A 22454-nucleotide genomic window follows, 5' to 3' on the forward strand; every position below is an offset into this window, starting at 1 on the left:
ACTGTTGGCTGCTGCTGTTGTGGTTATTCAAAGCTGGGGTTTCCTGGGACTTCTGGCTCCTGCTCCACTCAAAGACAGTGGTGAAATTAAGATTCCAATATAAACAAAAATTATCTATAGAGGAAAGAGCTTCCACTCTGTTTGGCTGGTGAGGGAAACTCTCAGTGCATCTGTGGTTCACTTCTAAAACTCTCCAGGTGAACCAACCCCAAGCCCCAGGAACCTGCATCCTTATCCTTCCGTTCCATCAACACATGGCAAGGACCATGACTACTCATGAACTCTAGCAATGAGCTTAGCTCTCTTAGCCTCAGTTTCCTTGCTGGTAAAAATGGGATCCTTGCAGGGTTTCATGTTTACACGCTGACCAGCAGGTAGCTCTTCTGCTATTGCTATGCTCAGGGCTTTCTTTGCACAATTACACTTGGAAAACAGATACATGTGAATTGTGTGTCACTTCTCTGTCCCCTGGGTAAGAAGTCATTTGATGTACACTTTTACTATCACCTTATTCTTCATCCTTTTGTGCCTCGTACTCCCCTCTGTCTTCGTGTTTAATTTTCTCTGTGATATCTATCTGTCTGTCTATCTATCTATCTACATATATTTATATTTATATTTATATTTATATTTATATTTATATTTATATTTAATGCCCTCACTTCTACAGGCTGATCTTTCTTCCCACCATTTTTTTCTTCCTCTCTTGTATAACAAAATATGCATAACAGAAAATGAAATGACGTCTGATGTTGTTTCTTTCAATATGGTCTACCATGTACCTGAATGCCCCTCATTTGTTTAAAAAGTAGATGAAGGGTTAAAAGTTTTAGACCTGGATTCCATGTGTATTTTTCCCAGTTTTCAAGAAATGTATCATATCTATGAGGACTTCAGCAAGTTCCTGCCTCTGACATAAGAACCACAAATTTGGTAACTTAAAACAACAAAAATTTATTTTCTTAGTTTAAGATGTCTGAGTCTATAGCCAAGCTGTGGGCATTGGCTCCTTCTGCAGATGCCCCATGCCCTCGGCTACCTATCCATATGACTGGCAGTCCTTGGGGTTCCCTTGGCTCATATTTCTGCCTCTACCTTCATATCACCATCTTCTGTGTCCTTGTAGGTTTTCTTTAAGGTCACCAGTCACTGTGTGTAGAGCCATGCTAGTCCAGCACAACCTCTTAATAATTATGTCTTCCAAGACTTTATTTTCTAAAGGCTACATGTTCAGTGACCGAGGATTGGACTTGATCATACTTCAAGACACAGTGCAGCCCATTCCAAGGACTACATTGGTATTTTCAGGAGACTTGAGGGGGAAGGACCTCTTTCTCATCTTTGAGGGTACATCTTTATCTTCCACATACAAGTTCAAGCCTGCCATTTTATTAGGGGCTTTCAGGCCACAGGATGACATCTTCAGACGGCAACTAATGTGTACTAAGTATCAACACTTAGTGTGGGTACCACTGCTAAGATCCATGGTTACTCATTCAACATCTTTAAGGTTTTTATTTTTTTTTTCTATTGCTGCTTTATTTTGGTCTGACAGAAAGTGAAGAAATTTCCTGGTCTTGTTATTAAATATTTCTTCATGAATAAAAAATACAGTAAGGACACAGAGCTCTTAAAGCAACAGGATGCCCTTCCTGTGTGGCATCAGAAGTGTCTCTTTTGCTCATATAGAGAACGTATGTTACTGTTATGGATCTGGCATGGCTGTTAGGTAAGACATATGGTTAGGCTGCTCTGGCTGCATAATAGGTGTGGCCTGATGCAAAACAAAACTGTGAGGTACTGTTAAAATAGTAGTCAAGACAAGACCAGAGAGCCCTTAGCCAAGATGGCCTTTGACCTCTGTCCCATTTCACAGCCAGGACTGCTCCTTAGCAAAGCTGAAGAGGAAGTGTGCACATCTCTAGCACACCTCCAACGCTGTTGTTTCTCTTGCCTCGTCACTCCTGTCTTCCGTTTTCCCACTGATTCTTCTACTGAAAAGTGCTGTCACTACTCAGTCGACCTGGGCTCCTCCCACACTCCATTCTTCCAGGGTTTTTTTTTTCTTCTGCTGGGATACATACTTTGAAAAAAGTCATCTGGTTTCGGATAAACCTACATGGGAAGTTATGCAGAGGCCCTAAGTTCGATCCCTGTGCTTAGCCAAGACTTTTACCTAGTGCTCCACGGTGAGGACCTGTGTTGGTAAGCCTTTCATTGCTATGACAAAATGCTGAGATAGACCCACTTAAAGAGGAAAGGTTCTTTCTTTCTTTTTCTTTTCCTTTTCTTTTTGGCTCATGGATTCAGATCAGCACATGGTCTCTGGCCTCTGTCATTTCTGGCACGTGGCAAGACAGAACATCATGAGTCAAAGTGTATATTAGAGCAAAGCTGCTCACCTCATGGCAGTCAGGAAGCAAACAGAGAAAGTGCTGGGTTCCAGTGTATCCCCAAGGACACACTCTCCAATGCTCTAATTTCCTCCAACAAGGAAAACTTCTGTCTCCTAAAGTCACTACCACCTCCCAGTAGCACCATAGCTGAGAACCAAGATTTCAACATATGAGTTTTAGGGGTGAGAACATTTAAAATCCAAACTTTGACAGTATGTGTTTACCATAAAAAAAAGAGCTTATTTGTGACAGTAATGACTTAATTAATCCATCTGTCCTGGTTTAAACAAATCCTTTAGGACCAAGCTGCATGCTAGCTTCACCCAAAGCAGTAGTTTTCAACCTGTGGCTCACAACCCATTTCACAAGGGTCGTCTAAGACCATCCAGAACGGAAGATACCGCATCACAACAGCATCGCAATTACAGTTATGAAGTAGCAATGAAAATAATCTTATGGTTGGGGTCACCGTAGCATGAGGAAATGTACTGAAGGGCTGCAGCATTAGGAAGGTTGAGAAGCACTGGGCTAAAGGAACGGTGCTGACAGCAGGAATTTCAACCAAGTGTGAGAGCAGTTTGTAGAGAAAGGGTGTGGGCAGGTGTCCCACCTTCGTGCCACGGTGGACTCAGAGCAGACTCAGAGCACGTCTCCCACCCAGCTAACCTTTATGTGTGTGTCACGGTGTCTTCGTCACTGTCACTGCGAGTCCCTCTCAGACCAGCAGAGCTCAGGATTGAGACTGAGACCTAATGCAGCCCACAGCAGGGTGCCCACGTTCAGCCACACCAGGACATGGCTCAGCCATACAGCTTCACAGTGTCACTTACCGGCTACATCATCTGACCCCTAGCAAGTGCTTAACTGTTCTTAATTTTTTATGGACTCTGTCTGGCTCTAAATAACACAGAATTCAAAAGGACTATTCTGAATGACTAAATGCTCGATTCTGGCACTTTCCACCCAGAGAAATGAGCCTTTTGTGTTTTATATGGGACAAGAGAGTGGGTACCAGTGGTCACAATTCATACTAAGAAGACGCCTTCTGAAACTTTCCAGGAAAGAGAGCTCCCCAGCCATTTATGCCTTTACTCCACCAACGCAGACCACGGGCTGCTTGGGTGCCAGGTGCCAGAAAGTGCTGAGGGACACACAGCAGCATTCTCCTGCCAAGGGCTTCACAGCCAGGACACTTTTCGCCACAGAGGGGACATTTGGCGATGTCTGGAGATGTGCTTTTTATATCTTGTTTGTTTTTATTTGTTGGTCTGTTTTTTGAGACTCGGTTTCACTGTGTTGCCCTGGCTGTCCTGAGATTCACTCTGTAGACCAGGTTGGCCTTGAACTCACGGAGATCCTCCTGCCTGCCTGCCTGCCTGCCTCCCGAGTGCTGGGATCAAAGGCGTGTGCCACCATCACCCAGGTGGAGATGTGTTTTCCATCACACCAAAGTGTACCAGTGACAGCCAGAGAGGCCAGGGAGGACGTGGCCAGGACAACCCCCAGAGTAGTGCTCCTCAGCTGTCTGTCCACAGCTCCAGGGAGTGAGTGGGGGAGCCTCTGGTTCCTCCAACCCAAACAATAACCAGGTCTGAGCTTGCTTAACTTCTGAGAAGAGCTGGAATCTAGCCTTTTCAGGGTGTGTGGCCTTAGACCTCAGGAGGAGGTAGACATAAATAAGAGTGGAAATCAACACAGGAGCATCTGAGTCCAAGGAGAAGATCCAAGAAAGGCTTTGTGGCCAGTGATAGTTTGGGAACACAGCCCCCTCTTTTCTATGACACAGTTCCTTCTGCCTTCAGATGCACGCACAGCTGTTGCCGTCTGCTTTTGCATCTTAACCAGTCACTAGGGTGCCCCCTTCATCCCTGCCCCTGCCTTGGTGTCTCTGGCATAAATTACTTAAGCTCTGGTGTGGAACCTTTGCAAGAGGGTCTAAGGGCTTCCCTCAGCCAGGAACCCCAAGTCTTAAGTCTCTCAGGCCCACCGCTGGAGACGAGCATGAAGCTGAGGCTTAGCTCATAGTCTGTCGGATTCAGCATTGCCAACAAGGCCAGGTCTCTGAGCTTGTCTGTGGCTTTACCGTGGAATCACACCTTTAATCCCATCTTAAATGCCCAGGCAGCTGCTCCAGGGATCCTTGGTGCCTCCATTAGAGCCTGTCTTAGCACTGGGCGCTCTCACAGCATCTGAGCGGTGAACCTTGCTGAGGGAACAGAAAGTGTCTCTGTTACAGGTGACGTTGCTATCTCCTTACATCTGAGAAGGTTCACTTCAGGGTCAGAATTTCACCTGCTCCTGCAGGAAGGGAAAGCCCAGAGTTTAATTTCTCACATGAGTTCATTGTCACATGATTGTGGGAAACAGTAAAGTAGAGGAACAATCCTCTGTGGAAACCTGGAGGCCTTGACTGCACTACTGGCCTTGTGGGCAAGTGAGGCGAATTTGCCTCCCCTCACAGTGAACCCTGGGCCTCCAAAACCCAGGCCCTTGAGTCTGAAAGAGTCTTTTGCCAACTCTAAGCCACTCTTTTATGCACATTAAACAGTCTAGAAAGTGGCTTTAGCCCTATAGTCCTTTTTCCAAGTACAACGAAACAGTCAAGTTGCATTTTTATTATGAAAAATAAAACTGATAAGCTGGGGCAAAATGGTTTTGTTCTGTGTCTGTGAGTCTCAGTCAAGGTTGCATTGCCCCTGCCACCACCACTGGGAAGCACTTGTCAACGTCTGTCCCATCCCTTCAGGGATTCTGTGAGTCTCTGGTATGTAGACAGCCAGGGATGCTGGGGTAGAAAAAGAAAGAAAATAAAAATCCCTGTAGTGCCCAAGACAGCCACCTCCCTCCAAAACCAAGAATTTCCTAGCCCAAAAATGTTAATAAGGATAATATTGAGGAATCCTGATATAAACTGATAAGAAAATATAAAAATTCCTCACCGCAGCACATCTTAAGTCGCGCTTGCTTACAGCTGGAGTCTGGGCAAGCTGATTGCGTGTTCCGGCGGTGTCTGCACTGGCCCATCAAAACATTTGCTCTGAAACCACGAGAGAGACGGGCCTTCCAGATTCAGCAAATGTGAGACAATAACATCCTGTTCACCTCCGGAGAGCTGAGTGGGGATGCCTGCTGGCTGCCTGGGATGCTCTTGACAGCTCTTCTCCCTCTTGTTTTTATTACATGCCCATCTACCTTATCTCTCGCAATGCCATCTTGTTGTTCGCTGTGGCCTTTTAATTCCAGGAAGACCATGCCAGTAGAATAGTCTTGGACAAAACACTCTTCCTATCTGGAGAATTTCTTCCTGTCTGGGGTATTTTAGTTACTACCCTCGAATTTGCAAAATGTTCTTTCTCTTAACAAAAAAAAATATATATATATATTTGAAAATCAGTAAGTTTCAGAGAATAGAAAGAGCTGATTAGTGTTTTTTTTTGTTTTGTTTTGTTTTAAGGTATAAGGTTTTTTCACTGAGATGGCAGATGTCAGACATCAACCCCAAAGATCATGGCTCAGAACACACCCTCAGCATTCCCTGGAGTCCGTTCTCTCCTCGGGTTCCAGTAGAAAATTGAATAACACACCAGCCACAAAAAATAAACAATGTCTCATCCTCAAAAGGAAACTGGGCAGGGGGCCTAAAATAATGTTTGTCTAACTCACATTCCCCCTGATTTGTATTTTGTTTTACTAGTGTGGGACTAAGTAAGGGACGCGGAGAGTCACTTGTTCCTTGTGGGGTCTACCTGCATGTGTCGTTTGCCCACGGGCTGGGTGTTGGGAAAGACATGGAATAAATACGGCAGGACTGATAAGCACTCTGTGCAGTTTTGATGTGCTGGGTAACATTGCAGACGACTGGCAGTGTGATGGACAGCCCCGCGTTTCTGGAAGTGCTTAGTAGTTAGTCCCCCATCTGTGTGCAGTAAATACCGAAACTGCTTCCCTAACTACTGAACCTGGCGCTTTGACTGTGGCGCCAGTGATGCACCAGATATGCTCCAGGTAGCTTCGTATCATCCCTCTGCTTACATATCTTATCAAAAACGACTGAGTTTCAACGCCCAAGCCCTCCTTTCTAGGTCCTCCATTACACTGTCTTACCTCGGACTGTTGTCAAGCGCTCACCCGTCAACGGGAGTGAACCCTCCTACTCGGGTTCCCAGTCTGGTGCCCTTCTATCCGTCTAAACTCTGTACACTTAACCCTTTTTCCTTTCAAGAACTAGTTATTCTCTCTGTTATTGTGTTATAGAATGTCTTACGTGATCAGGCACATCACCTGACACACGATCGCTTTTATTACCTGTTTATCCTTCTAGATGTTGAAATCCTTGGGTGCAGGGTTTGCTTGTTTCTCTGCTGTCTCTCAGCTATGCTTGCACAAGGATAGAGCTGGGCTCAAAGCAGCCACCTGCATGTTAACTAAATAATCACAGAAATGACGAGGTGATGCAAAGGTCACAGGTGACTCCGGTAGGGTGCTTTTCATCTCTTCCCACCTTCCCATTGGGAATGAGAAGCATACCTTTCTGAGGTACACTTGTCACTGCTGGGTGCCAAGTCTGCTACACACAGTATATACTGGGAGCGCTGCTGCTGTGTCTTTATGACTGGCTCACATTATACTTAGCAGTTAGCTTATGTAAATGCTCTGTGTGCTTTAGGGGAAAGTACATTCTTTGAATTGTTGGGTATAAATTTCCTTTCCTTTGTCATCTATTAACAACAGCTACTTATCAGTTTCAGTAAATAAATGTTGAACTCATAATGGTAAAATTGTCAACTTTTCCTTAAAATTTTTTCCATGTTTATTTTAGATTTTTGAAACTGTGTTGTCATATACATGTAAGCTCAAAGTAGTTATGTCTTTCTAGTAAAACATACCAATGTTATGCCCTCTTATGACTACACAAATAGGCATGTCTGGCTTACTGGGTTCACTGGGCTAGTCGCATTTTTGAGGTACATCTTTTTGGCTTTGACGTTGTTTTTTGAATGTGTTTCTTGTAAATATTTGTTAAATACCATCTGCAAATCTTTTTCCTCTGAATAGGTCATTAGAGAATTACAAATATTTTATATGTGCTCACTGGTTTTCTTACTTTTTCTTACTTTTTATTGGCTTGATCAAATCTGTGTGTCATTTTCCTCTTGGATATTTTCTTAATATATGGAATCTATGCCTTGCTTTTCTATGTACTCAAAAAGAAAAAAGAAAGAAAAAGAAAAGAAAACCACTTTGTCTCTAGTTATTTAGAACATCCTCAGGTAATAAAAAGTTCTTCCTACATCTCCCAAAATATAAAGACGATGCAGTGACTCAACTCCTGCCCACGTTCAACCCTTTTCATTTGCGGACCTGCTCCTGAATCCCTGAAACTAACTCTTTTAGTGTTGATGTTGTCTGCAGATAGAACCGAGAGACTGGCTCGTTTTCTTTACCGCACTTACCACTGCATCTGGAGTCACATTCCTTTCTCTGATTTCTGCAACTCAGGGAAGCATATCCTTTGTTTCTTTGCATGAGGCTCAAAAGTGCTTCTTGTCCGTCAGAAAATATCATTATCTTACTACCCTTCTCCATAATTAAGTGGGTATGAAAGTTAGGCTCACGATGTGATGGAGTTATTTGATGTATAATCTCATAGTTGCTGAAGAAAAAGCCTGTCTTTACCTTAATTGTTGTCCCTTTCCAAGCAAATGTCATGTCTTCAGGGCTCAGGTTTGAACAGCGTTACCACTTTCTCTGTGGTGACAAATTGCTTTTATGTACTTGGTTTGAAACTCATTTCATGTTTCTTAAGATGATGTTTTGCGCCTTTTACTAATTCTGGAAAATCTTAAATATTCTTCTCTTTCAGTATTGCGTACGTCCATTTCCACTACTTCACCATTTCGCGGCTCCTCAGGATCACCATGTCTCTGTGTATATTTGCCTATTCTGCATCTACCGTGACTTATCAGTCCCACTAACTGTTCACTGTGTCCTGGTGTCTTTCAAAGCACTGTCTCTCCAGCCCACAACTCCTGTGTCCTGTCTTTTCTCCTTTAGCAGCATAGCCAAGCTTCCTTCTGTATTACTGGGGACCAAACCTAAGACTTCGAGCTCTGCCACTGAGCCGCATCTTGAGACCCCTTTCCTTTTCATATTTTAGTTCTTGCCATGCTTTTGTTTTTACTGTAATTTTTTATTCTTGAGACATTTATGTGTGTATAAAATGAAATATGACCATATAAACCCCTTACCGTGGAGTTATTGGCAGTTGGTGACTGTCCAGAGTGAGAGGGTCATTGTTTTTTGAGGGCATGGCCAGTGGTGGATTTTCCATGACCCCATGATGGATGGCTCTATACCCATGCACATATGGACAGAACTAATTGAATGAAGTGGGTTTGTTTTTGCTTTTTGAGATAGTCTTGCTGCTGCCCAATAGACCTTCAACTTTCAGTCCCCTTTCCTTAGCTTCCCTGAACTACCAAGCCTAGCTAGCCAAGCTCCTTCATGGGTTTTCCTACATTTTTCTCTAGTTCATTATCCCCCACTTATTCAGTTCAGGTTGAACCTTAATTCTGTATTCAATCTCCAGAGAAACTGTTTCTGACAAGGTTTCCAGTGGCTTCCCTGTACCCAAATCAACATCTAAGTACATTCCTACTAGGGTATCATATCGGTATCCAACATGGCGACCCACCCCTTCCCTAAAGCAGTCTTCACCTGTTGGCTTCGGAAGTGCTTTGCTCTCTTGGTCTTCTTTAAGTAGTGGAGAATGGAGGACCAGACACGACCTCTCCCTACTTGCTTTCTCCTCCCTGTCCTTAATGCTTTTTTAATCCATTTGTCCAATTAAAACACCATCTACCTTTTTTTCAGAGATGGCCACATCCATCTCTGTCACCGCCACTCCTTCTCCAAGCCACTAAATTCATGTGACTTCCTGCTGTAACTAACACTTTGGCATGACAGCGTTGTCTTCAGCCTACCCAAAGCAAGCCTTAAACTTCTCCCCACTAAGGATCTTCCCCACCTCATCAGATGGTATTATCTTCCACCTGCTTCCTAAGGGGGGAACAAGGGATCATTCAAAACTCTTCCCCACCCTCTCTCTTCCTCAGAGACCCACGTACATTCTGCTGTGAGGTTATACAATTTTGATCTTCAAAATATACAGGCCCTTACCATCTTTCCTGCCAGGCTTCTGCTTTAGTCTTTATGGTTCCTCAACAAGACTGCTCTGCCCCTTCCAAACCTTCTCACCCACGCTCAAGACAGAGTCAGAATGATCTTTTGAAAGAATCACTTTTCCACTTCAAGCAGGAATGCCTTGTTGAGCCCACTCCAAATCTGCATCACTAAGAAAGTCTGAGACCTGTCCCCTACTGTCCCCCACTGCCACCCAAGTGACTTTCCCTTTTCTACCCTCCCTTCATCTCCCATTCCTCTCCTCTTCCTCTCTGCTCTAGCCACATCAGCCTTGAGTTGCCAATCACACCAAGTTCTTCAGTTCCTACAGAGTCTCCAGAGGTTCTTCTGCCCAGAATGTCCCCTGCCCTTTCTGTACAGAGCCAGCTATTCTCCTCCTCTGAGTTACCGTCCAGGACCATCGAGGAAAGTGCCCCCGTATTCTCACTATGGCAGCAGCCCCACCTTTCTTCTGTAACCTTTTCCATATGACTTGAACTTACATATTTTTTTACCTTATGGTACAATTTCAACAGTGTATTAATAATCAGCTTTACAGCCAAAATCAACTGGCACCTTTAGCCCTTTTCTGGTAAAACATTAATGGTTGTTGAATTCATAACATGTTCAACTCTTGGTGGCTCATGTTCCCCAAGAGTTCTTTTAGTACAGAGTTCTGTTTCAGTGGGCCTAGAAATGAATGGTGGCCTTTGGAAAATGCAAGCGCCTCGTGGATTCTCTGCATTCCTACAAGGAGTGCTTTGTCATGGGTTAGGATCATACCCAAATGGACCACTTCTCCATTCAAGTAAAAACAATTTTTAAGACTGGTGTCACTGTTTTTCAAAACAGAAACAATGTCCCGGGCAACTTAATACCCGAAAGGCAGATAGAACTTAGTTTCACCGCACAGAGCCGTGGTCATAAGGCGCTCCTTCAGATTCAGTCCCATGCTTTCTTTCGCTGTGGTCGTTCACGCTTGAATTCGACTGGGAGGCTGATGTCACCCGCCACTCTGCTAGCACACTTGCCAATATGTGTAGTTGAGCAAAGGAGTCTGATGGGCTGCTCCTTCCTCAGGAGTATCAGGTCAGCTGTTTCCCTTAGGGACCGCTCACCTTCCCAAACTGTGACAGTATTTGTTATTTTGGTTGGTTTGTTTGTCTTTGCTAAGAATAGTATTCTTAAAAAGTAGTAATACATTGATCCCTACTTTGTTAAAATATTGTCTAGCTTATCTTAGCTTTAAAGAAGTTTTGCTAGGACTGTGTAAAAACCTAGAACTTTATTTTTTTTACATAGATTCATGTTCTCCTCAATACACTGTATGGTTTTCAGCTCATCTTGGCCAGGTTTGATAGCAAGAACTCTCCTACTTCTGCTTCCTCAGTGCTGGAGAACAGTTTTGTTTTGCATTGTGTTATGCTGTGTTGTGTTGATCCACAGATTAATGTGTGGTCCTGTGCCTGAATAACCTAAGCTAAAACCATCCTTACTTTGTAGCATTTGGAATACTTAAGAGCTGGTTGAGATACTGAACAGTAAGACCAGGATGACTTTGGCCAGCCAGAAAGCCTTCCAACTTACTCATCTGAAAGCCATGGCAGAACTGGTTGAATATAGTCCCTGTCCCTCAGAAAAGCCATTTCGTGGGCTCGTAAACCTGCATTTTTCGCCAACTCCTTTACTTTTTTAAATGCCTTTTTCTGGAAGTGGCTCAAAGCCTTGAAACCTTTTAATTATCTCATAACCATGGCTTATTTATATCTGACTGGAAATTCTACACCTGAATAGAGCAACTTCAGTCAAGAGGACACAGTAATTGAGTTCTTCTGCCCAAAACAACTTGCTGAGCTAAATGCAGGACGGAGCGACCTACCCACCGCTTAGGCTATCTTGGGTTTGCACTCTTAGAGCCTTGTTTGGGGTGTGATAGTCTCGTTCCATCTCTGTATATTTCTGTGGTCTCACTCTTTCCCCCACATTCTGCCTGTGTTGGGTTATGCTGGATCCATGAAGAATTTCAAAGATCAAATCTGTCTGATTCTTTCAGAACAGTATGCAACTCTGCCTTACTGGACCAAAAAAGGCCCAGGGCCAGAGCACTGCTGCCGAGGCTGTGTCAGGTTCGGTGCCTTCAGGTGACTGAACATTCTGTGCTCTTCTGTCTGCCCCGCAGGTGCACACATTCCGAGGCCCACACTGGTGTGAATACTGCGCCAATTTCATGTGGGGGCTCATCGCCCAAGGAGTCCGCTGTTCAGGTAGACATGAAACTTTGTCCTCTTCTAGTTACATAAAGTGCCACCTTGTTGAGTGGGAAGCAGCCTTCAGAGCTAGCTAGGGACTGTGCTTGGATGAGCTCAGAAATCTAGCTTGTCTGAATGTAAGTTCATACAATGAGAAGTCACCAAACAAGTACACTTCCTTAAAATGTACCTGCCTCCCCAAACCAGCCACAGCCCTTAAGAGAAAATGATTTAATAGATCTTAATGAAACTGCCTAGATTTCGAAAATCCATTTTATTATATATCTTTCCAATTCCATTTTAGTTTAGCAGACAGGACATAAAAAAGAACAGTGGTGAATGCCATGAGTATTTGCCACAAACACTATTTGCCCCAATATCACCATGCCCTGCACCCTCACCAGCAGAGCCAAAGGAAGATAGGGTTATCTCCTAGTAAATGAAAAAGAGATGGAGTCTTAGAGGCGACGGCTAAGTGGTGAAACATCCGTTTAAAAGCAGCAGCAGTCCAGAGCTCACATCCAGTTCTTTGCCATCAAGTTGATAGTGAAATTATGTCCATTAAATAATTTAAGATTTAAATTTAAAAGTCATTTCAATGTTTTACTTCATCCTTTGAGAATTTCATACAGTGTGTTTTGATCAAATCCATCTTGCTTTCACACACTTCAAAGTAGTTTGAACCCCGGGTCTAGTTTCCCATCGAGAACTGTATGCAAACCCCAGCTGCAAATGTCATGGGCCGCATCTTCTTTAAGAGACACTGAACAAAACGCGAAGGGCTGCCAAACCAGCATGTTAGCCGGGTTTCCCCGCTCACACTGCCATGCTTTTCCTGGCACACACTGGCGCTGAGAGCAAGAGCAGCTGCCCCTGGGGCTGACTGGAATACCACAGATTCTGTGGCTGCTTGCCTCCGTCCTAGGACATGGTGAATAGAATCAGCTGACGTCTCCCACTGAGAGGTGCCTCTTTCCCTGGTACCCATTTAGCTCGTGGGATCACGTATCCTCCACCTTCCTTTCTGCCTGGAAGGTGCTTACTAACGTCCCTTCTATAGGCACAGCCACCCCCATGTCAGTGCCTAACTGCTGTGTGAGGAATTCGAGCTTCCCACCCTGAGTCCTGAGGCAGGTGGCAAACCCACATCAGAAACAACCTATCCAGAAGGTTCTGCTGAACACAGAACAGACCCACAAGGCTTCACAGGCATCCTACAGCTCCAGGCCTGAGTGCGGGGATCCACCACGTGAATTACTCTGTGCTTGTTAGTTAGGGCTGTCAGGTTGTACCCTTGTCACAGATATTATCCAGTTTCTGCAGGAAATTGGTCCAAAGTCAATATTATGGAAACAGGTTTCTGGACTCCAGTTAGCTGTAATCAGCGACTTTCTCTAGGGTGGACGAGCTCTGAGATTTTTTTTGTTTGTTTCTGTTTCTAATTTGTTTGAAAGGAAACATGATGTAAGGTTATAGTGTAAGTTGTCTCCAGTGGTTACTTTTGATCTAATATTTCCCTGAAGAGCAGGAAGACTAGACACTGGCCATTCATAGTCAAGGGAGTCCCCACAGGCCTCAGTTCTCCATAATGTAGATGTTTTTAATGGTCCAGATTTTAAATTTGCTTTAAACATCCTAATTTTCATAGGATTCATGTTCTATATATGTAAATAAACTAAATGTCTTAAAGTTTGTAAGAAAATTAAGCACAGAATTGCCACGTAATCCTAACATTTAAAGGCAGTGTCTGCACCAGACACTTGCAGGCCCATGCTTAGAGCGGCATTGTTCATCGTGGATGAAAGATGGATAGAACCCAACCCCACTGACGGACAAACAGATAACACGGCATAGGCACACAATGGAGTGTTCTTCAGTCTTATAAAAGACATGGAAAACCAAGAAAAGTGCAAAGGAATCCATCTGTTAGAATCTAGGTAGGACTCCACGGGCTGTCACTGCCAGTGAGTGAGTCTAGGGTGTGTGTGTGGTTACTGTTTGGTGGGCATCAGGTTGGGGTGCTGCCGGAACACACAGGCTTTCATAGCAGGTGGCGGCAGTAGCTATACGACAGTGGTTTTAATGCCACTTAACTCTGCACTTTAAAATGCAGAAGCAGCTGAGTATCTGTGAGAGAGAGGCCAGCCTGGCCTATATCGCAAGGTCCAGGCCAGTCAGGGATACACAGTGAGACCTTTTCTGCAATAAATAAACAAATAGATATAGTTAAGTTAAATGATTATTAAATTATTTAAAATAAATTTTAATTTTAAGAAATTAAATATAAATAAATTATAATTCAATGGTTAAAATTGTAAATATATCTTATGTCTATTCTGATACAATTTAACGAAAATAAAATTTTAATTGATGTCTGTAAGATGTAATAAAATTCCCTAACAGAAGAACAGCCAGGCAGGCCCCATGTCTCCTCTCCGTGTACCTTCATGCTTTATTCTCACAGTCCTGGCCCACGCTGGATCGGAGGCACTAGCCTCTGTTTGACCTTCATGATCCCCTGGTGCTGGTGTAATCCCCACCTTATAAACCAGGATCCCAGGAAGAAAACCGGTTCTAGCTAGCTCAGTTCAAATTTAAATTTACACCCACTCAGTAGCTCCATCAAAATGAAACTGACTTGTACGTGAATTTAGTTGAATTTCACATTCTGATTAAGCTAAGACAGTTAGAACTTTTCCTTTGAAAGGGAGAGCAGAGAACTGAGCCCAGGACTATTACCTAGGAATCAACATTGGTGACTGCACAGACATCCACACGCGTCAGACCTCCATTGTGGTTAACACTATTCTTATAAGCAACTGGCCACAATATTCATTATTGTGCATGCACAATAACATGTACGTATAGAAATACCATTTTTATACCTAGGAGAAACAATGAGAAGACATTTTAAGTGCCAAGCACATTCACAGTGAGCAACTTGGTCATTAAACTTTCATTTTTCCAGAAGGCAAACTGTGTCACGTAATTGTGGAGAAAGTTCGTTGGTGGATACCAGCTGCTAACAAGGCTTTTAATTTGTGCATTGAACTTAAAAGCACCTTTGCAGCTTTGGCTCTGGATATAATCCTTATAAATAATTACTGTAATCATCATATTACAAGGCCTTGTCGTCAAATATCAGCTCTCGGGTACTGGACTGGACGGAGTGCAGGGCAACATCCCTTCCACTCAGTCACAGTACAGCGAGCAGAAAAGGAATGGCCCACTCCAGCTTCCAGCAAGAAGGATGGAAAACTCCAGGCTGGACTTCTGGAAGGGCAGGGTGCAAATCAAAGAGCAGACAGTCCTGCAGACAGAGTTATTATGTATCCTACAAAAGAACATCCAGGATTTAAAGGCATGGCCTAGAATGAGCCTCCATGCCCTTAATGAGGCAAGACTACGTTGAGAATCTATGCCCCAAAGCTCACTGTGGAATCCCCAGGAACCCCAGTCTAAAGAGAAAAGGCCTATTAGCACCCTGACCATGTCAGCTAGGTGTTCTTCTCTTTGGGTCTATGAAACAGAGGCAGTCATAAGGACAGTTCAGTCATATAAAACTTCATAGGATGAATCTTGTGCTCATCTAGTGGGAAGCACCATCTTCTGATGGGATGAATGTTCCAGGAAAGATCACCGAACCCTTGGGTACTATAATATGTACTTTGGCAGCATATAATTTGTCCTGGGATTTGACGAAAGGACCCAATGAGGCTAATGTGGCTTCTTTGTTCACAGATTGTGGGTTGAATGTACACAAACAGTGTTCCAAGCATGTCCCCAACGACTGCCAGCCTGATCTCAAGAGGATCAAGAAAGTGTACTGTTGTGACCTCACCACACTCGTAAAAGCTCACAATACTCAGAGGCCCATGGTAGTAGACATCTGTATTCGGGAAATTGAAGCGAGAGGTTTGTAAAATACTATCATTATATTATTATATTATACTTAATATATTATATTGATTTTCATTTTCATTGAGGAAACCGACTCACTTTACTGCCCCTGTTATGACAGTGACTTTTACACACACACACACACAAACACACATACAGCTAAATATACTTAGCCAACCAATATCATTAGTTTCCATTCCTATAGAAGTCATGCATGTCCACATTCTGCAAATGTCTACTGAGCATTAAATACGTTAAATAGATGTTGATGATATGAAAGTCTCCGTTCTCAACCTCAAGGTGGTAGATTGGAGAATCAGAGGGACAGATAAACACAACACTGTATCCAAAGCAGCACAGGTCACAGAGAAGGATGTCTTCACCCTATCTGAGTTCTTTCAACAAGGAATTTGCTCCCTCTTTGGAAATGCTTCCTCTTCTGTAAAGTGAGTGGAATCAGTTGTACCCCAGAAGGTGGTGCTGAGGATCAAAACAAGTCTACCCATACGAGGGACCTATCCAGTGTCCAGCATCCAGGACACAGGGTGTGCTGGTTCCTTCCAGTCTTCCAGCATGACCAGCTGTAACAGTTACAACTGTCATTGCTGTAACATTACCAGACAGCAGCAACTGGAGAAAGGAAGCATTTATTGGGCTCACACTTTGAGAGTACAGTTCATTACAAGAAGGCATAGCAGGAGAAATAGGGGGTGACTGGTCACATTGTATCTACAGTAAACAAAACAAAAGAGATGAAACGTTGTTTCGAAACCAAGTGTTTCATTAGAGTAGGAAGATAAGAAAACAAATCCTGAAAGGCTGGCGGGCAGCCTCTGCTGCTCTTCCAAACCCAGCCCATCTCTCAGGACAGCCTCCAGTCATCAGCTTCTGAGGGGGGCTTCCTAGATGTCCTCTCTCCCCTCTATCAGCAGGACTGTACGTCCACCACTGTGTCCTGTAAACAGCTGTGACCAACCTCTCTGGCAATGCCTGTACCCAACCGGAACAGAGTGGCACCCAAGTTTTGTCTTGTGGGTCACTTCCAGTGGTAGTTTCAACGGTGGGTGCCGAACACAGATGAACTGAGCATGCCTGCCATGAGCTGGTAGAGCTAAAGTTAAGCAAACATGCCTGCCACAAGAGAGCAGAGCTAGGATTCAACATGGCTGCCGTGAGGGAGCCGAGTCTCGTGAGATTGCACATGCCTGCCATGGTCCCGGGAAAAGAGCAGAGTCACCCATCCCTTGTATTCAGCACAGACTCTCACATATAGCAGATATTACATATGCCTTGAAAGTAAAAATTGAAAGCCAGGAATGTATGTTAGTTATCAAAAGTTAGAAAGAATGTATAGGTCACTCCTTTTTGCTGTAGCTCAGTTTTAACACCAGTTCAATTTTATATATGGAGTCTGATCCTCTAATCCTTCTGCTACTTGGATCTTATATGTCACCCACTGGGTAAAAGAGCAAGCTAGGTTTTAGCATGTGTTTAACACATCAGTATACTCAAGAGGGCAAAAATATGTTCTCTTTCTTACAGTGATTAAGTTTTCAAACTATTAAATGGAATTTAACTTTACCATATCTATTTATATGATTAGCTATCTGAAGACAGAACAATAATGCTTGATTTCAAGCATGCTTGGTAGGTTAGCATACTGTCTCTCTTATGATCAAACACAAGAGGCTATACAATTTAGTTTTCTCCAAGGGTAGCTATATACAGTACACCACACGGCTGAATGAGATGCCAGGGAGAAAGCCGAGCTCTGCCTGCACTGGTGAAATAGGTGTGAGGAAGTCTGATGACCAAAAATAGTTAGGGAGAATCTTAGCTCTCAGCTCACTGTGCACCCAGGCAGGAGGAAGACCCAGCCTCCACTGAGAAGCCCATCTCCAACAAGCAGATGAAGACAGACTCAAATGAAGCTTGGTGGGAAAAATCCAGGTTCTTAGGCAACAGAGCAGGATGCATCGATCAGATCACTAACCAAATCTGCTCAGTTCCTGCCAGCACTCAGCGCGGGTAGAAAATTCGAGTGGCTTTTTAGATGCTGTGGGACACCAAAATTAAGGTTCCCCCCATCTCTCCTGCTGTCCCCTGCCCTGCAGGATTGAAGTCAGAAGGGATCTACAGAGTCTCTGGGTTCACAGAACACATCGAAGATGTCAAGATGGCATTTGACAGAGGTGAGTGTGAACTGTCTTTAATGCCGCCTGGGTTATCCTGACCATCAGTGAAGCAACGAGAGCTCACTTTACAGTGGAAGTGGGGGCTGGGAACTACTGAGAGTCATTCTTCAGAAATAGGAAGAACCACGCTTCAACATTCTCTGGGAGAAGTGTTTCGGTAGACCGGTAGGTAACCCCAGAAGGAAGAGTGTGAGAAAGATCTGAGTGGGAAGCCTGTCCGCAGATCATCACAGAATGCTGTCTGCATCCACATTTCAGGGGTCTTACTGAGAGCTTTCCTCTCAGGATTCCAGAGAAAGGAGCTGGGGATGAAAGCGTAGGTTTAGGAGCTAAGTTCTTTGTTCTTTAGGGACACACATTGTCCAGGAGCCTTGGCTCTAACCATCATATTGTTCAATAGTCTATCATATCTGCTATGCATTTAATGTCTTGGTTTGTGCTTTTAGTTATTCATGGCTTCTTTAAAAACTTAGAACCATTTGCTAAGGCATTTATGTTTTTAAATCTCCAAGTACAGCAGGTTAATACTCTCCATACAATTGAACAGTATTTTTCCACAAAGAAATCTCATGACATGTGTTAGGTGAAATAGATTGATACTAATAGTAAAATTTTAGAGTTAAAGAAATGACTTGAGGACCAGCAAGATGGCTCAGTGAGTACTTGCCACCAAGGCTTACAACCAGTGTTCAGTACTATACACCCACAAGATGGAGGAGATAAACGACTCCTTCGGGTTGTTCTCTGACTGCTGTGTGTATGCCATGACACAGATAGGCCCCCTAAAAATAAATGTATTTTTTTAAAAAAGTATATAATGGTCCAGAGTGCCCGGAAGATGGCCTAGCAGGCAAGAGCACTTGCTGAGTGAGCATGAGAATCTGAGTTCAAATCTCCAGAACCCACGTAAAGATGTAGTTATGGTCTCGTGTGTGCCTGTAACCTCAGCACTGTGGGGTTGGAGATAGGAGGATAGCTGGGTCTTGGTGGCCACCACTGTCATTCCCAGTTCCATGTGTGCACACAAGAGACATGTACATATACTTTACACACATACCACATATATAGACACACACATATGCAGATGTAGATGCCTTGAGAATGATCATAACAATTAACAAGTAATGTCATTGTACCTGTGCTATGAGTAGGAAGGGTCAGATTTAAAGAAGCTTCAGTGAGCCTGAAACCAAAGATATCATCTTCTAGTCCAAGGCCAAAAAATACTGGCAAAGATAACATAGAGGTTAGAAAAAGATTATCTGGCCACAGAATAATGGGTTTCCCTATGGCATTTCATGCCTGTGGACCGTTATATGTCACTTCATACTAGTGTGTTGCTCTGTCATGAAGTGGTCTGCCTACAATAGGGAGTTACTGTGATCAATGTCTGTTGGCTCATTAGCAGGGGCTGGAACCCAGAGAAGCTCTTGATCCATCCTGCTGTCCTCCTGTCTGTCCTTCCTCTTCACCGCCGTGCCTCCCTCGCGGGGGTCCTTTCTGTCACCCCAGGCTCCTGACATTAAGAGCTGAGATTCTGGGACTTGCCAGAACACATTCAATGCTGGCTCTCCTTTCTCTGTACCTGCTTTGACTTGGTGAATTAAGATCTCATTGAGACTTGGACCATTCCCTGTTTTGCAGATGGTGAGAAGGCTGATATCTCTGCTAACATCTACCCAGACATAAACATCATCACTGGAGCCCTGAAACTGTACTTCAGAGACTTACCGATCCCCGTCATCACATATGACACCTATTCCAAATTTATAGAGGCAGCGAGTAAGTATAGAGAACTACAGGCCTCTTACTCTCAGGAAAATTAAAGCTCAGAGCTTTCCCAAGACTTTCGTGAGCTCTGGCCCTGTCAGGTGAGGGCCCAGAAGTTCAGCAAATAGAAACCCAGATAGTGCTCATCAGATGTCCCACATTCATATCTGTCTGACTCTATAGGCAGAATCTGAGAGCCAGGCAGCTCTGCCTCTCATCATTGCTCCCTGTGTCCTGGACACGAGCACAGGGAATGCAATTCTAGCGTTTTCTAAGAGTAAATTTCTGTAATTTAAAAAAAAAATCAGTGTTCTCCTAGGAGGGACATGTAAACTATTTCTGTCCATTGTGCAGAGTCACATTGTGTGTCAGCTAAAACCACATCCAGGCTTTGCCTGTTCGTGTTGTTCAAGGTTAATAAAAGCAGCCAGGTTAGAGCTGCATAATCGTGGTACATAAGGATCAGAGTCGGAAGGATCTGGAGATCAAAGCTAGCCTGGGTTATATAGAGGGGACCGTCAGCCAACAATTCCTCATCCAGTGTTGACCTGTCGGGCACACTGCTCTTGGGAGAGGACGAGTAAAGGATATGTCAAGAGAAGGGGCCACACTTTGCCTGGTAACGGGAGTAACAAAACAGGAGGAATTTAGATGCTGAGATGCATAGGCGAGAAGCTAAGCCTTCTCTAAGGAACTTTCTTTGACTTTGTGGGATATTAGATATCTTCAAAGGTTTTAGTATTTATGTTAATCCCTGACAGGAGGAAGCAAGGGCATGCTGAGATCTGTCTTAGTTAGGGTTTCTATTGCTGTGAAGAGACACCATGACCGCGGCAACTCTTAGAAAGGAAAAACATTTAATTGTGGTGAGTTGCTTACAGTTCAGAGGTTCAGTCCATTATCATCATGGTGGGAGCATGGTGGGAGCAGGCAGACAGTATTTGAGAGTCCTACATCTTGCAAGCAACAGGAAGTTGATTGACAAACGTGATGGTATTCTGAGTATAGGAGACCTCAAAACCGGCCCTCACAGTGACACACTTCCTCCAACAGGGCCACACCCACTCCAACGAAACCACACCTCTTAATAGTGTCACTCCCTGAGATTAGGGAGGGGCTAAATATATCCTGTGGATGCCAGTTACATTCAAACCACCACAAGATCCATGCACAGTGTACTTTGCAGTTGAGCTGTGGTCCTGCCCCTAGCAAGACCATTCCTTCCTGGGTTCTGGTGGTCTGAGATAGAGAAGGTTCTAGCAGCGGAGTGTTTCTGTCCCAGGATAAGAGAAGGGCTTTCCTTGAGTTCCTGCCAATACCTATCAGTGGCCCCAAGTTCACACACTCTTCCTTCCATTGTTAACGTGCCTAGTATCTGCTTCCTAGCCTGGGCTGCCCATGCGGTTAACCCTTGCCATGCCTTTGTGAATGTGCCTTTATTGATGGCATTGTTGATTGGCTCATCTGCCAATGTCCTTGAGTTGAAAAATGTATTTGGAAGCATGGGAAGGAAAGAGCCATTGGACAGCTTCAAGGGCACACTACCACACAATACAGAGGAAATTAGAGCTTTGGTAGATTTAACAAGTTCAGGCCTCAGAAGGGCATCAGAAACTGTGTATGTGCCCCCAGAATTAGGAATCCTATAGTACACTTGTTCCCTGGATGGTGAGCGCAAAATTACTTCACAGATGTTGATTTAAGCATACAGTGCTCACCCTCAGCTCTTTCTGGAATGAGATGGGACACAAAGAAGCTGAGTGAAAGAATATATGAGATTGTATGAATTTGTCAGATGCCTTATTTGCAACGAAGACAAAGCAGACTTCTCATCGCCCTTCTGGACTGCTGGTATCTAATGTGGTTGGTTTTGTGTTCTTTATAGAAATCTCCAATGCAGATGAGAGGCTGGAAGCCGTCCATGAGGTCCTGATGCTGCTGCCACCTGCCCACTATGAGACCCTGCGATACCTGATGATCCACCTCAAAAAGTAGGCCAACATCTGCATGCCTGACCTCCCCGATCTACCCAGGGTGGGAAGGCATTAGGGCACCCCACTGCAAGTACACAGAGCAGCTCTTGGTGTGGTACGGATTCTAGAAACTGGGACTGGAGATGCCCAAGGAATGCAGCTTTGTTCCCTTTAAAGGCGCCTCTGTCTCCTCCAGAGAGGAAGGCTAACACCTTTTCCCACTGCCAAGTCTAGCTGTCAGCATGAGATGCAGCCTTGGCTCCCTCTGGACCACCACTTCTGTGTGCTGCCCTGGGGACATACTCCCAGGAGACTGTACCGCAATGATGCTGGTTTCTTAGTCACAGCTGATTCTTCAGTCCCAGGTGACCAGAACCCCAATTCCAACTACTCTATGGACAGTCCTGAGGGCAGTCTTTGCTCCCTTCTGAAACTTCACAAGCCAGGCCTCCATGGCTGTGCTGTTCTCAACGTTCTTACCTCCCAAGAGCTCACAGAGCACCCATTAGACTCTGAGCACTGATGACTTTCCCAGCCCGAAGTTCCAAACACTCCACAGACCTCAGAAAAACAGCACGGTCAGGTCTGTTACAACAGCCATCCTCTCTCAGGTACTCACTTCTGTCTTTGTTGGGTTTCTGTTGCTGTGATAAAGACCATGACCAAAAGCAACGAGGGGAGAAAAGGGTTTATGTGGCTAGCATTTCTATTTTATTGTCCAGCACTGAGGGAAGTCAGGGCAGGAACCTGGAGGTAGGACCTAAAGCAGAGGCCTTAGAGGAACTCCGC

At 44.3% G+C, this 22454-nt stretch overlaps 1 protein-coding gene and 1 long non-coding RNA gene across 2 annotated transcripts in view; one reads left to right on the forward strand and one right to left on the reverse strand.

Moving 5' to 3' along the window:
• Chn2 (chimerin 2) overlaps positions 1-22454 on the forward strand; it is a 267980-nt gene that overhangs the window by 243751 nt on the left and 1775 nt on the right. The window contains exons 8-12 of the mRNA XM_050155506.1: positions 11758-11842; positions 15569-15742; positions 17842-17919; positions 19567-19704; positions 21578-21683. Of these exons, the coding sequence (XP_050011463.1) occupies positions 11758-11842; positions 15569-15742; positions 17842-17919; positions 19567-19704; positions 21578-21683 (581 nt within the window). The remainder of the gene's footprint in view (positions 1-11757; positions 11843-15568; positions 15743-17841; positions 17920-19566; positions 19705-21577; positions 21684-22454) is intronic.
• Positions 5003-6687, reverse strand: LOC126509550 (uncharacterized). The gene is made up of 3 exons (XR_007594187.1): positions 6501-6687; positions 5336-5433; positions 5003-5181 (listed from the first exon to the last, which is right to left on the reverse strand). It is a non-coding gene; the product is annotated as an uncharacterized lncRNA (long non-coding RNA).

Source organism: Alexandromys fortis, unplaced genomic scaffold, assembly GCF_014885135.2.
Source record: "Alexandromys fortis isolate MF-2015 unplaced genomic scaffold, M_Fortis_MF-2015_v1.1 scaffold_93, whole genome shotgun sequence".
Taxonomy (NCBI): Eukaryota; Metazoa; Chordata; class Mammalia; order Rodentia; family Cricetidae; genus Alexandromys; species Alexandromys fortis.